Source organism: Agelaius phoeniceus, chromosome 2 (assembly GCF_051311805.1).
Source record: "Agelaius phoeniceus isolate bAgePho1 chromosome 2, bAgePho1.hap1, whole genome shotgun sequence".
Classification (NCBI taxonomy): Eukaryota; Metazoa; Chordata; class Aves; order Passeriformes; family Icteridae; genus Agelaius; species Agelaius phoeniceus.
The window spans coordinates 80,613,114-80,630,250 of NC_135266.1; the positions used below are offsets into that span (position 1 = coordinate 80,613,114).

General features: G+C 37.3%; 1 protein-coding gene across 1 annotated transcript in view; it reads left to right on the top strand.

Moving 5' to 3' along the window:
• Window positions 1-17,137, top strand: part of SLC36A4 (solute carrier family 36 member 4) — a 93,699-nt gene that overhangs the window by 21,971 nt on the left and 54,591 nt on the right. The window contains 2 exon segments of the mRNA XM_054627685.2: window positions 343-441; window positions 15,448-15,617. Of these exon segments, the coding sequence (XP_054483660.1) occupies window positions 343-441; window positions 15,448-15,617 (269 nt within the window).

The window sequence follows — 17,137 nt, forward strand, 5'->3', positions numbered from 1 at the left end:
GAAAGAGCAGTACACTAAGAAGTTTGCAGAAGATAAGACTTGAGATGTGCACTTTCCCTTCTGTTTTAAGAGATGCTCCCTTATGCACACCAATGTGTTACTTTAAATGTGAAAATTTCTAGTGACAGTGATGGAATTTAGAATAAATACATCTGCAAGTTTCCATATGGGAAGGTGGCTATAAATGTGTATAGAGGACTAGGTTTGGGAGGAAAATCAGGGATTGTTAATAGCAACATGTACACCACTGTCAACATGTACTGAGTTTTCTTTTGTATAACATAATGCATCAGTCAAAATTGTAGGAAGAGGTAATGCACTGTTTTGCTTTGTTTTCTTCAGGATCTAGCAGATCCTCGAAAACTGCCACCTGTGGTTGGCTGGAAGAAATACCCACTGTTTTTTGGGACTGCAGTATTTGCTTTTGAAGGAATTGGTGTGGTAAGTGCTTTTCACTGTCTCTTCAAAATCACTGGTTTTGTGCTGGGGATACAGGCAGTTTTACTCCTGTTGTTATTTTTTTGGTTTTGTGAAGCACTAATCTCCTGTGTTTGTGTGAAAAGGATTAATTTGTCTGGTCAAATAAGGTGAAAGTTGTGGACACAACATCCCCATGGCTTGGATGCTTAGCCCTGTCCCAAATTGCAAAAATGCATTTAGTCCCAAATAGTTAGTGTCAGGAAAATCCACAAACACCTGAGGTTTATGTCCAAAAAGGAGACAGAGGAGTCCTGCAACTTTATTTAAACAAAGGCAGAGAGTCCTCTGGGGCACACACACCTGCGGGGTTTTCTCTCTCGAGGTTTCAGAGGGCGCAGCCTCCTTTTATCCCAAACTCCCTTCTGCATGTTGCCCTCTTCCTTTCCCCATTGCTGAGGTACTTGGAGGGTACAGCCTTCCTGAACTGCCTACCACATATTCCCCCCTTGAACCTAGTGTTTTACCCCAAAGTTCAGAAGTTCAGGGGTGCAGGCCCACTTGGCTGTTTCAGGAGTCAAACTGTTGGGGCTCTGTAATGAACCTGCTGCCCAAAGCCAGTAGAGACATTAAGACCCATTTCAAAGATGTTAACACCCATCCTTTCATCCATCAAATTATTTGCAAAGACATTAGCTTTCCTCTCATTAGTTAACCACTTTTATTCCATGTGATATATTTTAAAAGGTAGCTAAAGAGGCCTCTTGGAATGGTAGGTCATAAATTGTTGGGGAAATTAGTGTATATACTTTATTTTTTCTATATTTACATATTTAAGTAAGTGTTATGCTTAAAGTGTATGTTTAAAATTAAAAAACAGCCAACCAACCCCTCCTTCTGTCCCTACCCCGTCCCCCCAAAAAACTCCGAACAAACCCAAACTACAACAACTCCAAAGCAGCATGCAGTTAATCTGAGATGATTGTCTGTCACTCATATAACACAGAAGATTTTCAAGTCTGTTTTCTTTTTTAGATTTGTCAATTCTGACTTAAACCAGAGTATTTTACCTTGCTGCTGTGTTGTCAGAATACCTCAATAGGAAAACTTTTTACCTTAGTTTGAAAACATACTTTTGTAACATATTTTCCACTGTTTCTCACATATGAACTGATTGATCCAGAGGTTTACCTACCCTAAATCTGTGTGTATCTGAACATATTTTGTCATGTGGAAATTTTGTTATAGGAAATCAGCTGTTTGTCTGAGATTATTTGATACCTACAGGTCTTGGGCAAAAAAACCTCCCCAGCCTCAGAGAATCAGACTGGACTACACCAAGCTTGTTACTTTTTGGTTATGTAGTCTGCCTGGGACAGACTACACTTGCTGTGTGTGTCATGCACAGTAGATCTGATGCATGCCCCAGTTTTATCAGGTTTGCTCACGTACTGCATAGCACACAGGTATTTGTAGCCAGGGAATCCCAAGTGAGAGCTCTGTAAGCCTTGGGAAGGTGGTCAAGGCTTATCATTTGGTAGCAGTAGTTTATTGAATTATAGGTAGGGAATTGGTTTATTGTAATTATTTTCTGGCACATTGGATCCCAAATTAGACAGCTCCTTAAGTTTACATCAACAGTAGCAGCATTGACTTCTGATGTAAACCTCTTAAAGAACTTCCCAGAGCATTGTTTGACTCCCTGGTTGTTACTAAGGACATCTTTAAGAACATGAATTTTTTATCTCTCTTTTATTCCAGAGCTTAATGATGTAGGGTTTATTCTATGTGTACCTTTAAAATGTAAAAATGCTACTTTCTATTATTAGATATTAGTGTTATGTATGTATTGCATGTATTTCTGCATAGGCTGTCTCTCTTTTTTACTTGGTCATAATTTACTCCCTCTTCAAAGCAAATTGAAAGCATGGTTAAGTTTTCACCTTGTTATTAGTATTTACAAACTAATTAAATGTTTATGTGTATTACGGTTCAATACACTTTCTGTGTGTGCTTACATTACAAAAAACCATTAATATAACATGGCTACCTTTATAAACTGAAATGAAAGTGAAAATCTATAGCTTAATGTCTGTTCATTATATGCAGCATGATATTAAGATGTCCCTGCCTCTCAGGAATATTTTGGGCATGCAACATGTTTGCTGTGCATGCTTATGCTGTATTTGCATTCACTATAGAGAAGATCTGAAGAAAAGATTATTTCATATATTTGAATAATCAGAACTAAACAAAGTTGTTGAAGCATGAAATAAAAAAAAGATAAGTGAAGCAAAGCAAGACAAGACATTTCCTCTTTACATAATTAGTATTTCATGTAATTCTTGGTGAATTATTTAATTGATAAGTAGTTATTATAGCTCAGGAAGTTGCCATCATAAACCTGTTGTGTAGCTGGTGTGTGGTAACTTTGTTACCCCCCGTCTTACTGTCCTTCCTAGGTCCACATGGTTGAGTTGTTCTGGTAAGGAAAAAAAAAAGCTCCATTTAATTCAATTGGCTCCTTAGTCTACTCTTGTCTGACTGCAGGCACATAAAATGGATTTATGTAATCTTGGTCTTGTTTTTAGAGACTTGATTTTAGGTTCTGTTCTGGAATGTCTTGCAAATATCTAATATTACTGTGAAGCTGTCTGAACATGGCATTATAAACAGACGCCTTAAGGTCTTAATTCTCAGAAAAGTTGATTTTGATTGCTTAATTTTATACAATAAGTTGGCATACCAGTTATGGTATGTTATGAGGTCCCATTTTTCCTTTTCCTTGCATCTGAATGTGTGTTATGCCAATTCTCATCTTGAGAGCTGCCAGATTACTGGTGTTATGTAAAGGGACAATGAAATTCTGAGGTTTTGGGCTGGTGAAGTCATCTTAAGCAGAACCTGACAAGAGAGGAAAACTGCCCTCAGTGTGTTTGCTTGGGTTTTTTTTCATCCCGTTGATCCAAAATACATATATCTTAATTTTTTTTTCTTTTGGTTTAGCACTTGTCATCACTTAAAATATTACTATAGTTCATTAGTAACTAATAAAAATTAGTGACACTAATAAAACAGAGGACCTATTCACTAAATGGAACATGTTTCAGAGAGCTGCAATGATTCAGCAGATTCCTACTAGAACTTTCCTCTTGATCTTGAGAGATCATGTTTGCCTCACAGATGATGAGTGTATGAACATGGGTTTTGGTTAAAATCTGTCGTTATCTTAGGGCTGATTAGCTGTCATAGTGTTGTAAGAAAATTAGCAGTATGGATTTTGGAATATTGTTGCTTTGGCTATAGTTGATCCCTAAATAAATATACTTGAAGAACCTCAATTTTACTGACTTTAGTCTGTAATAACGAAAATGTGGACTATTTATATTTGAAATACAGGATCTCAAAGAAACCAAGGTAGTGCCTAGAAAGTGGCACTTGGGTGGTACTAAGAGCTAGTTTAAACATTTCATCAGCCAGTATTATAAAACTATTTTGAGACATATTTCATTAAAATAAAAACAATTAATATGATGAATTGATGATATTAATGTGATGAATTGAGCTGTTCATACTTGCCTGTGATCCATCTAGACTCTTACTTGATGGCAGGTTTGAGCAATTTTGGTAATTTGCTAAAGTCTAGGCAAGTTGTTTTTTGTTGCAATTGCTGTAGCAGGAATAAGGTTAGTGCTATTGAAGAGCTGATTAATGTTAATTCATGCTGTACTCTGAGTGATGCTTGTAACAGGATTAAGAAGTGCTGCAGTCAGTTGCTTGTGCTGTTCATTTAGTTGCTGCCACTTAGAGATGTCTGTAAAAATGGGCTTACTCCAGATTGGTCTAAGGTTGCTGCTGCAAATGGTGGCTGTCTTGACAGCTGGGTGGGGATCATTACTGTGTGGGAACAGGAGAAGTTGGCAGCAGGGGCACCCAGTGACCCCGAGGTAGCAAACAGCAGCTGAGAGCTCAGTACTGTCAGTCTCAGGGTTACCATTCATAGTGTTGAGGGTTGCTTTGGGATTTCATCACTTGTAAGTTTAGACTTTAACATGATCAGGGTGACCTTGTGAAAATCCTACTGACTGGTGACATCAGTTCAGTTTGTGGAACAGCAGTGGCAACAGAAATGCAGTACTCCTAAGTGGATGTGTTAAGAAAATTAATCCACAAATACCAGAGGTTTGTGTCCAAAAAGGAGACAGAGGAGTCCTTTCTGGCTTTATTCGAATAAAGGAAGAGACCATGGGGCATTCTGGGATCTCTCAAATTTTTGGAGGGTGCAGCCTCCTTTTTATCCTAATTTCCTGGCCACATTTCCCTTCTCTCTTTCCCCATTGGCTGAGGTACTTGAGAGGTACAGACTCCCCGATAGGCCTGATACTAAAGATTTCCCTCTAATGAATAACCCTCCCTTTTAATTTTTAATTGATATGGAATTTAGAGGTTTTTCTTCCCCACTGTTTCTTTCATCTGTCAATGTCTAATTTCGTTTGTCAGCAAACCTAAAGTTTATTTGTAAAAGCAAATATCTTTTTCCATTCATCAATCAGTGGAATCCTTCCCATTGTTTCTTTTATCTCCCAGTGCTAGTTTTATCTAGCAGCAGACCCACAGCTTCTTTGTAAAGAAAAATCCACTATTCCTCTCAGATGCAACAAACCACATAAGATATTTGGTTTTGTTTAAACCTTCCAATGAAGATTTTGGCTCAGGGACAGAATGTTGATTTCAAAGTGGAGAAAATATATCTTCTGCCCTCAGTGAACCTTTTTGAGTACAGGACTGTGCTGGGGCTGGGAGATTTGGCAGCTGCTGCTTTGCCTCTGTAGTTTGGTTCTCTCTGGCTGTAGGTTCCCTGTGCCAGATGATGCTGCCTGGCAAAGCACGGGGCTGGTGTTCAGGCCACAGAACAGAAGAGAGAACCAATGCTACTCCTTGAATACAGGAGCTGTGGCTGATGTAGTGGAGTGAAGATGTCTTTCACAGAACATGAAACATTATTTTGTAAGAACCATGTTAGAATGCTTCTTTCATATTCCAGAGGTGAGTAGGCCTGATTTTAAAATTAATGTGAGATTTTGTTACTGAATTAAAAGTAACTTCAGACTGAGTTTGTCCAAAATGAAATTAAGAGTGTTGAATGCCCTTTTTAGAAGGGTGTAAACCAGCGCCTTCAGGCTTGGCTCTGTCTGCAGCATTGCCATGTGCAGGTAACAGCTTTGCATAATGTTGTTTATGTAATAGCAGTTACACTTAATAAATATTTTGCGTCAAAAGTCTGCTTGGGTTTCTTGTTCTAGATATGAAAAACCAAATCCAAATGTGAAAGTGATACTTTATAATAAGCTTCAGGAGGAAGAAGGATGCAATAGAATCATAATATTTAAACAAGAAATATAATTTTCCTTCTCCATTACATATAAATATGCTAAATTAACTGCAGTTTTTACAATTGAGTGTGATTTTTTCCCTCCTGTTGAGTGCTGCAGACTGATTAGCTTAGTGAAGAGAAAAACATTACTTTCCAACATTAATTTCAGGTTTGGAAAATAAGACTTCTTATATTTTGGCCTATTACTTGAAGATGTCTATTCAAACTGCTTTTGAACTTGGATATCACAGCTTTGCAGCCGAAGATAGGGTAGTATTTGTATACCAGAAGACAGGCTCTGGAATCACATTAGGCAGCAGCTAACCAATTCCAGAAGATTTAAAAAGAGAAAACTAAGTGGATTATCATTTTAAAATGTCATTATTTGGATTTGGAAAGTAATGCAGATGAGCTTGTTAGGCCTGTGGCTTTGAGATAAAAGCCTCTCATTGTCAAAAACTCTTTTGACAGATTAGTATTGTCCTTACAAAAAAAAAAAAAAAGAAACCCAGTGGCATGCTTCCCTTGTCCTTAAGACCAGACTGTATTTATCAGAAGCAGACATTTAACAGGTAACCTGACATCATCTGAATCTACTTGAGGCATCAGCTCTTTGGACCAAGGTATATCAATTCCATTGGTGTTCTTTTTGATGATGCAAAGGCTTGTATCCTCAAAATGTGAAAGGTGAGAATTCTCTGAGGATCTTTTTGTGTTTGGACAAGCATGTCTTTATATTTGGACTGGGTTTGATGACTTGTGGCAATGACCTACTACTAAACATACATGGTAAATATGGACTTCAGATGTGTCAGCAAGAAGTGTGTTGTAGCTACTGTGCAAAATCAGGAAACGATGAGCAAATGTATTAGAAACAGAGAATGTTGTTAGGTGCAGCAGATAAAAAGATGTTGTATCAGAAACTGTTAAAAATATGCATCTGCCCAATTCAGATGAATGTTGATAAAGTATCAGACAACTTGATATCACCTCTTTATCAAGTTAAATATTCCTTACCAGTAATCTGCACTTCCTGAGAATGGAGAAACTTGCTTTCACCCTGGAGAACCATTGTTTTTTACATAAGCTACTTTTATTACTTCTTATTTTAAAGGCAATTCTTAATAACACAAACAGTCCCTAGGATAACATTCTTTCAGGCAGCATCCCACACACATGCTTGCAGAATTCAAATGTTTCTTTTTGCATTTACGCAATCGTAGAACAAAGGCATTTTAAGTTTACTGCTTACTTGCCTGAAACTTGATGACTTTGAAGAAGGGGGCAAAGAGCAAGTGACAGAGTGCCAAGTTGTCGTGCTCTGCCTTGCCAGCTTACGGCAGGTGGGTTTTGGGGTCTGAGACCCAGCTTCAGTGAGGTACAAAAGCTAATTTTCCTTTTAGATGTCACCCTGTCTTAGATGGAAGATGTGTTTGCCTTAATGATACATGCTGTAGAGGCAGAGTGATGCACATACTACTTATGCTGATGTATAACTAAGAAACATAGTTAAATAATTTCAGGCAGGAATATTCACCCAAATTATTTTGCTTTTTTGGAGCCAGATTTTTTGTTCCCCTGGCCCATCATTCTGTAAGTCCTCTAAACTGCAGCTTTTTTGAACTTAGTTGTGACAGTTGGAAAAGATTTCCTTTCTGTTATGTTCTGAGTGAGCACTTACCTGCAGTGTATGGAATTCTCCAAGTTGTATTTAAATGTAAGTCTTCATGATGTGAGAAAGATCTTGAATATAACCCTGAAGATGCAGAAATGTTAATAACTTTTTCTGGAGAGTGTAGCTAGCTAGAACAAATACTTGCATCCTTGGTTTTAGACTTTCATGTCTGTCATTTAATCAGCAGCATCTTAACTTTACCATCTATAATAGGCTCTGTGCAGGCTTTTCATTGATGAAAGTAGCATTGCAGTGTGTGCACATGCTTGTGTATATATGTAACAATAAATAAAGTTTAAGTTCTAGTTTGCCTCTTAAATATTTTACCAACATGTTTATTTTTTAAGTTAAATATGTTGTAAATCATGAATCATTTACATTTATTGAATAAGGAATGATGGAGACAGCAGCTGGAAAAAAAGTTATTTTATTATATGGCTGAATATACTAGGTATTAATAAATCCATCATTTTGTCAAAAGAATTTTTAACTCAGTAATGTTCTTGAATGTTCACTGAAGAATACCTTTCCTAAACCTAAAATTTTTTATTAATACATGTTCTCCCAGAGCTGAGAGCCCTAGTAATGTACTGCTGAACACTTCTGCAGGCATCAGTAATGGCTCCCTAATAAACATTGTGGTTGAAAAATTATACTGATTTCTCAGGAGCAGCAGAAGAAAGAATCCGAAAAGAAATGGGAGAGGTGGAAAGGGAAAATATTGTAATGGGGAAGATATTTGGAGCGAGAAGATTATAGCAGGAAGTGATGTGGTGTGTGTCCTTCAACTTGTCTTGGTGTATTCTTTGTGTGGTGCTTGAGCTGTGTGAGTGTGTCATGGGAAAGGTGATGAGTAGTGCAGCTGTCAAGGTGCCATGCTCTCAGGGCAAGCTGAATTGTATGGAACTGTTCTAAGGAAAGTAAAATTGTCAGTGTCTGCTCTTCCTTCTGTTTGGATTGGTTGGGGTTTCTTTTCAGAATTGGGTGGTTATTTCTTTCAATGATGGCCTTGTAAAATGTAAGATGTGACATGCAAAACACTTTCTGTGTTGGGGTCCTGTTGTTTTTTAACTGTTGATCCAGGAGTGAATATGTCTGTATTTTCAAGGCTCCTTATCCCAGGGCAGAGAAATTTCTGTATTTAAAGTTATAAAATTTTGTAGGTATCTAATCCCATTTATTTCCTGTCATACTCATTAATCCTCAGTGGAAACCATTGTAATTTATTTTTTCACTTCTGCAGTAATGAAATTTGCACAGCCCCATGCAGGACCTTGCAATATGTGTATACTTTGTTCTGTGTCCCCTTAGAAACTAAAGCAATGTATGGGTGAAGGAGCATTTCACATAAAAGACAAAGACCTTTTGGGAAGACATTTTATTTTAAACCATTTGCATTGAAACAGATTGAAGCTTGTAAATTTTTTCTCTTGCTTACAAAGGAACAGGTAGGGATAGGTGAGAACTTAGTAATCATTATCACTTATTTTGAGGGGACTTAAATTCAATGTGGGTTTGATCATTGGCTGGCATAAAAATTTAAGTGCCATTACAGCTTTGGGAAATTTCATTTTTACCTCCTGAGCCAGAAAGAGTCCAGAAATACACAATCATATACTACATCTTTATGTATTATTGCAGTAGATTGAAATATACCCTTCAGCAACACTTGCATTTCTAAGTAGTTTTTTCTTTTATCACTTACCTTGTGGAAATTTTGAGAGTAGCATAATTTATGCAGAACGTGTTAGACCATAATGCTGTATAGTCTGTAGGCTGCAGTCCAAGTGGCTGGGGGCTGGAACTGTCTGATAAATTAGAAACGTAATTTTCTATTAGCATTTATCTTTTGCTGGATAAAACCACATACTATTGTAAAGGCCAGCAAAGCATATAACACTTCAGTGATTTTGACAGGACAGATATTTAAAAATATTTTAAAATATTGATGACTGAACTAAAATGCTGCTTTATCATTTTCAGTTTTCATTGGAGAGAAATTTTTTGGATTTGGTTCACAAAGTCACATAGGACACGATAATACACAAACTTGCAGAACTTCTGTTAAATTTCAGAGCAAGGTAAAGATTAAATAAATGTAATAATAAAGTGATAAATAAATTCTTGAATATAATAAAAGACAAAAAAGAACCCTTGGAGAATGCAAAGTTTGGACGGCAAGCTAGGTAAGATTTACACAATTCCTTCAAGCATTGTTAAATCAAGGCCATCAGAATAGGGCAGTAGATTGGGTTTGGTTTTTTTGTGTAGGTGAGTAATTCTTTTTCCTGGTGAAACAAGTCGAAAGGGGCTTTACTGGAGTCTGAGGAGATTGGTTTTTGGAGTGATTGGCATTGCTCAGCAGGTTTCAGAAGGCAGTGTGTTCTGTAGTAAGAACTTGTCTTCTGGATTTATTTATTTCATATAAAACTTTTACTATAAAAATTGATGTACAGTCACCATTTGGCTTGCATTTTTCCTTGGGTAATAGTAGCTGCCCTTTTGTTTGCAGTCATGAGGGATCTGTTAAGGAAAATTGGATTGTTTATTGTACGTGTTCTAAATAGTGATGTTCTGTAGCTTAGTAAAGAGAGTGAGCTTTAAAAGTGTACCTAAAAGTGATGGAATAGAAGCCTGTTGCTCAAAATATTGCATGACCTTTTTCTGTGCAGTGCAAGAGGAGATGCACTAGGACAGAAAAGCAAACATGGTAATATAATAATGATGTGTGTTGTTACTGATATTTTACTTGAGGTAACTGTACTTTGTCTGCAGCTCCCCCATAGGCTGTGTGGTTGTAAATCCACCTTTCAGTGAGCAGATGAATTCGTTGGTACCTTCTGCAGACAAAAAAGGAATGGGCCAGGCTTGCACTGCATTTGTCTGCTGAGGATTTAATATTTGTCTTTGGAGGTTAAGTAGTAGAATTTAGGTTTACATATCTTGAATACCTTTGATGTCAGATTTTTTTGCTTTGAACAGGGCTTTATTTTGCTGCTGTAGAGCATGATTAGAGACTTTTTTTTCCCGGAGTAAATTGATAAATATATTGGTTTTAATTTTCCAAAAGTCTTGAGTTGTCTCTAGCTTAAGCCAGTCAAAACTTCTATATAGCTGTCTACCTGATATACTTACTTTAAAAGTGCAAGGGATAAAGGATGGCCATTTTAGTGGGATTTCCTGAGAAGTAGAAAGGTGACTTTATGTATTTAAACATTAAGCACATCTGCTCTTAAGCTATCCATTCCAAGATTAGCTTTCAGTGGCTATGAAAATTAAATAAAAGTTTATCTGATTGTCTGCAGGTCAAATTCTCTTGTGGGTTTTTATTTTTTTTTTTTTTTTTTTAGTGCAGTTATATGAAAAGTACAGTAGAGATTTCTGATTAAAATTAGGCAATCCCCTGCAGCTTATTTGCAGGAAGACTGTGAGTGTAGCAGGATATTCAAGGCAAGGGATGAGGAGGCAATGGTATTACTGGGAATATTTATACCTACTTCAAGCAGCTTGAAATGAAGGGGAAAGCACTTTGCATAATGGATGATATCAGATTAGCCAGGTTATTTCAAACATTCAGTTACGATTCTTTGCCAGTTAATTATGGCTAGTTTTGAATTTATTTGGTGGGTGAAAGCAAGACGTACTGTGCTTGTTTTGCAATTTTAAGAAGCCAAAGGTTGATTGTAACTAAAAGAATCTATAAAAGAATCTAGTATTAAGTTTCAAGGAGTATAATAGTAGTGATGTGTGCAAATGTCTCAAAAATTGTAGGAAAAACTCTGTGAAGCAGCTGACAGAGAAAAATTAGATAGAGAGTTTACTCAGTGAGGAGGAAAAAAAGAATGGAAATTGAGAAATTATGAAAAGAATAAGCTTAGTCTAAAATATCTGATTTCGTAGGTGTTTAAGGCTATGACAGGGACTAGTGTGAAGTGAAGGGGAAAGAGCTTGAAGGAAGCACAGCAAGGAAATCAGAAGCACAGAAGAGAGTCATTAAATAAAAAGGTTAAAAATGTATATTTGAAACTGAATCTTAACTCATCTCCCTTCCTGGTTCCAGGAAGGAAGCAGTAAAACCAGAACTAAAAAGCATTTGTGAGAAGAACCTTGTCTCTTTCATTCAGATGAAATGTTAGGTTTTCTGAAGTCATTGCAAGAGGAGCTGTGCAGGGACTGGAAAGAAATTTTACAGTGAAGATCTATCCAGTAGCTGCCCACCAGTGACTCAGTGTCAGAACAAGCACTGGCTCACATCATATCTCCTGGCAGCCTCTGTCTCCTTGTGGATGCTCCAATGATCTTTTAGATCCTGATGGGCTTCAACAGCTTAGAGAGCCGGGTGATTTTGGTAAAATACATGTAATTGGTTGTTACTCAGTGTCGTGCTAATCCCATCAGTTACAGAAGTTTTTAGCTTGTCTGGAGTGGGTGATATTGGATACTCTCTAAAACCTGGCTCAAGTTCTTTGCATGATTTCTTTGGGGATCAGTTTTACTGAGGGAAGCATCTCCTGCAGTGATGACTGTCTTGAGATTGCTGCTGCTCAGAGAGGGTACTTGAACCTGGGAAGGCTCATTCTGAGCTGGGCAGGGACACTTTCACCTGGACTGAGTGATGCACAAAAGGCTGCATTAGCATTCTCATCTGTTCAGCCTGGAGGCACATGTAGTCCTGATACTAACTCAAGGATAAGCTGGGAGGAGTTAGAGTTTTTAAATACAATTTCAAGGTCTACATATGTTGATGTGTCTCTCACCACCAGTCTTATTATCCTGTATTTCTTTTAGTGTCTCATTTCCTTACACTCACCAAAAATGAAAGTTGTAATGTTAAAGAGGGGATGATGATATGAGAACATGAGTTTAAATGGATATGTTTTATTCTGATTTACTCAAAAGTATACAGGAGATTATATATATTATATATATATATATATACACACATATATATACATATATACATATATATATATTATATAATTGCATTTTATGAGTAAACTTGGTTTTGTGGATAGTTAGAAAGCAGAGTGTGTATGCTTAAGAGCATTCTCCCCTAATGGTTTTAAATTGCTTTTAATTTTTTTATGCTTTTGTTTTCTTGGAGAAACATGGGTCTTCTGGTTTAAATGCTAAACTGTTTGGGTTTAAATGCTAAAGATAAAAAATGTCTGCATAGTTATAAATTTAAAAAGAAAATTTCATTGCTTCCTTTGGAATCAAGAACACTGAACATAGTGTGTGCCACTAGTCCTTTACTTAATTTATGAACTAATTTTCAGAGAAACAATTCTATGATAATCTTGTCTCCCTGTGGAAAGAACTTTGTTAAAATATAAAAAGATTTAAAAGGCAGATATCCTGGTTAGAGTCCGTTACGGACCATGTCTCTTTTTGCATTCTTCCTGCTGCTCGACACTCATTTAAAAATTGATTTAATTTCTGAAACTCTCCTTTGTTTAAATTCTGCATTCCCCACCAGATCAAGTTACAGTCTAAGTTCAGGTTCTTTTCTGGTGGAACAACATCAGCAGTGGAGGCTCTGAAATATATAGAGAAGTTAACATGTATAATGCATTTTAATTGAATAGGAATAAAAAATACTGATTTAATTGAATAGGAATAAAAATCACTCTAAATGTGTACCTTTTTAGGGACATCTCGGTTCCCAAGTGTAAAATTACTTTTTGGGATTTGAAATATAGGAGAAATAGGGCCATGTGCTATAGACTGGCAGTGGTGTTATGCTACTACAAGTAAGTAAGTAAATTTCAGTGGGTGATTAGGAGGAAAGGAGTAATTACCATATGGAAAATAATATGCCAGAAATTCAGATATAGCAATTTGTTAGTTAATTAGTGGATGAAATCTGTTTTTTTTCATAACTCATATTGCTTAAATAATAAATATTCAGTCAATTGAAAAGCAATTTTGTATGATGAACACTAGCTTTTACAGGGCAACCTTATTGCACTGGGACTGTTTTTCTGTATTAGATATGACATAAGTGCTAACCAGGGATGACAAGCTTCTTTAGTTAACTGTGCCATCATCAAATATAACCTGCATGTCTACTGAAAGAGAAGCTGAACTGTGAACTTTATTCCACTGTCTGTATTGTCTAGATCTTCATTACCTAATTTCATCCTAGTGATGCCTTTTTGGTACTACCTAAAAACAAAGACCAGAAAAAATCAAGAGAATAAAAAGTGGTGATATTTATTAAAGGGCCTTCAGGTAGTTTTAGGGCAGATGAAGCCCCCCACAGGGGCTACATCCAAAAATGGATGATGGGTCATGGATTTCCATACTTTTATAAGTATGATCCATTTGCATATTGGGGATTAATCTTCCAATTACGGCTTCAGGTAATGAAGTCATTTTACCCCAAGTTTGCTGCCCCCCAAATCACTTTTGTTTACATCTCTTGGGGCTGAGACAGTAAGATGTCCTTGATTCTGAGACCTAGAGAGGAATTGTTTTGTCTGACCAAAATAGGAAAACAGTAGCTAACACTATATGGAGTTTAGAGATATACTCTAAAGAATTGCAGGATTACAGATATATGAAAAATAGAAAAGCTAAAATCCTAAGGCATCAACAGAGCTTGGATGTTTTACTTAGATGTAGACATACAGTATTATGTGTCTTAATCTTGGACTATATCCCATATTCAGAATTTGAGATGACTGTACAGCTCTCCTGAAAGAGGTGGGGAAAGTGTGCTTGTCTAGGAGTATCCATGTACCGTCAGCTGATGTTTTAATGATCTGTTTTGCTGGTGAAATGGAAGGTAGGAAGAGCAATATGTGAGCTTGTCACTGGGTTTTACTGTCTTGCCTGGAAATTTTGTCTGTGTGTCTAAAAGCTTAAATTGGAACTTACTGAGAGTATTTTTCTGAATGCTGTAGAGTAGTAAAAGTAAAAGGCAATTCCCAGCAAACTCCATGCAGTAACAGTTGAAACGCCTGTGTCTTCACTTTGAAGTGATGGCAGGCCCAGTGAGATGGCTTGACTAAGTGAGGCTCAAAGCACTATGGTTAGGAAAAGCAGGGCTTGGTGTACCTGGCCCTGCTTCTGTTAGAGAGATGAAAAAGAGCATGGGACTGCTGAAAAGTCATGGACTGTGAAGGCAATCACAGGGGTTCTTGAATGAGGGAAGAGACGAGAACGTTGACTCCATGTTTCAGAAGGCTTGATTTATTATTTTATGATATATATTACATTAAAACTATACTAAAAGAATAGAAGAAAAGGTTTCATCAGAAGGCTAGCTAAGCTAAGAATAGAAAAGAATGATAACAAGGGTTTGTGGCTTGGACAGAGAACCCGAGCCAGCTGGGCTGTGATTGGCCATTAATTACAAACAACTCTGTGAGACCAGTCACAGATCCACCTGTTGCATTCCACAGCAGCAGATAACCATTGTTTACATTTTGTTCCTGAGGCCTCTCAGCTTCTCAGGAGGAAAAATCCTAAGGAAAGGATTTTTTATGAAAGTTGTGACAGTGGACTCCAGATTCTTTGCTGGGAGGGCTGAGGCTGTGTGCTGAGGCTGAGCTTGTGTGTCAGTAGGTTTGTCTGTGATGGAGGCTGACAGTGCAGTCATACCTTACAGGAATTGGAGAAATATCCTTGGATTCTGAAAAATTTTGTTGCCAAAAAAAATTTCATGTTACTCTCTCATTGCTTATGTATTTTCATCTCCATGCCATAAGTTTCTCTTGGCAGTTTTTCTAACCTATAAATATTGCTTTATGATTCCACACTGATGCTTTTTCCCAACCAAAATATGTGCTTTTCAATATCCAAGTTTTTCTATTGGGTACAGAAGACATTGTGACCATCTGGGCGGTAAAACATTATTGTAGAATAATCTTACTTATAAAATAATCTGAATTTTGGAAGTTGGCATTGAAAGAGGGGAGACAAGTAGTTTTACTCTGAGAACATCAGATGTGATTGATTCTCCCTGTATTTCCAGGTGCTGCCATTGGAAAACAGAATGAAGGACAGCACACGTTTCCCCCAGGCACTGAACATTGGGATGGCAATAGTCATGGCACTGTACATCTCACTGGCCACCCTGGGGTATATGCGCTTTGGGGATGAAGTCAAAGGCAGCATAACTTTAAACCTGCCACAGGATAAGTGGTAAGTGCCTCTGTGATTGAAAAGCAGTAACCTAGAAGTCAGAAATGTTGGAAAGGTTGTCCCATGCCTCAGTGCCCTCAGGGTGCTCAGACTTTTAATGTATCCACAATAGAGCTGTGGTCCTCACCAGTCATTTCTTCCATATTAAAAAGACTTGCATAGGGAGGGTGATCAATGATATTATAAATGCTGATCAATGATATTATAAATCATTTAATCTCAAGAAGGAGCTAGTTCCAGGACTGTTGAGGGAGGGAATATACAGTTTGTGAGAAGCTGTCACACGGTTCTGAAATTAGCGCCTTTTACCTTGGATATCCTGGTAATATGGTGCCCTTTTTTAGTGTAATCACTGAGTTTAGCAAGTGGCCAAATGGAATAGAAGACATCAAAGATGCATAGGTTTGTAGTTCAAGTACAAGTCCATGGATAGTGTATATGATGACTTCCTATCAGGAGAATGAAGCTTATGTTTGCTAGTGTCTCGAGGATACTACAATTTTTTATTTAGCTAATTTTTTTTAATGCTATGAGGGATGCACGTCACATGCTGAATATGCACTGAAGATGATTTCAACTGCTGTATAGTTAGTTTTTTATCTGTCTGTGGATGGATATACTCTAGCTATTCTCTAATGTAATTTATTTTTTTAATACTTTTGTCTAATAGGCCTAAAATTAGGTATATCAGTAGTGCATAAGTGCTAAAACTAAAAAGTATTTTAATGTTTTCATTCTGATCAAGTAATGTTTTACAGGTTATATACTTGCATCTACTTCAATGTCTATTGTAGTAGTTTATTAAAGTAGTGAAATCTCAAATTACTGGCAAAAAACTCCCTGCTTAGATGAAATGAATGCTGACTTTTTTATTTTTTGAAAAAGAGAACACATGTAAAGAATGTTCTCAATCTTTAAGTGTTACTTTTTCACTTCCTTTTCTTCCTTTTCATTCCTTGGGGTCAATATGAACTATGCATTTTTAATATTCCGAAGAAGTTTTGTTTAATTGCCAGACTGATTCCAATGTTTAATACATGAGAGTATAAAAATGTGTCTTGAAGGATGAATGATTTTTCATTGCTAGAACCTTCATCTCTTTCTTACTGCTTGTGTGCTTGCTTTGTTCTTATATTGCTGTTGTAACAACTGAGATTTGGTCCTTCCCTTCCCTTCCCTTCCCTTCCCTTCCCTTCCCTTCCCTTCCCTTCCCTTCCCTTCCCTTCCCTTCCCTTCCCTTCCCTTCCCTTCCCTTCCCTTCCCTTCCCTTCCCTTCCCTTCCCTTCCCTTCCCTTCCCTTCCCTTCCCTTCCCTTCCCTTCCCTTCCCTTCCCTTCCCTTCCCTTCCCTTCCCTTCCCTTCCCTTCCCTTCCCTTCCCTTCCCTTCCCTTCCCTTCCCTTCCCTTCCCTTCCCTTCCCTTCCCTTCCCTTCCCTTCCCTTCCCTTCCCCCTTAAGTTAAAGGAGGGCAGGTTTCAATTACAAATTAAGAAAAAATTCTGTAGTGTGAGGGTAGTGAGGCA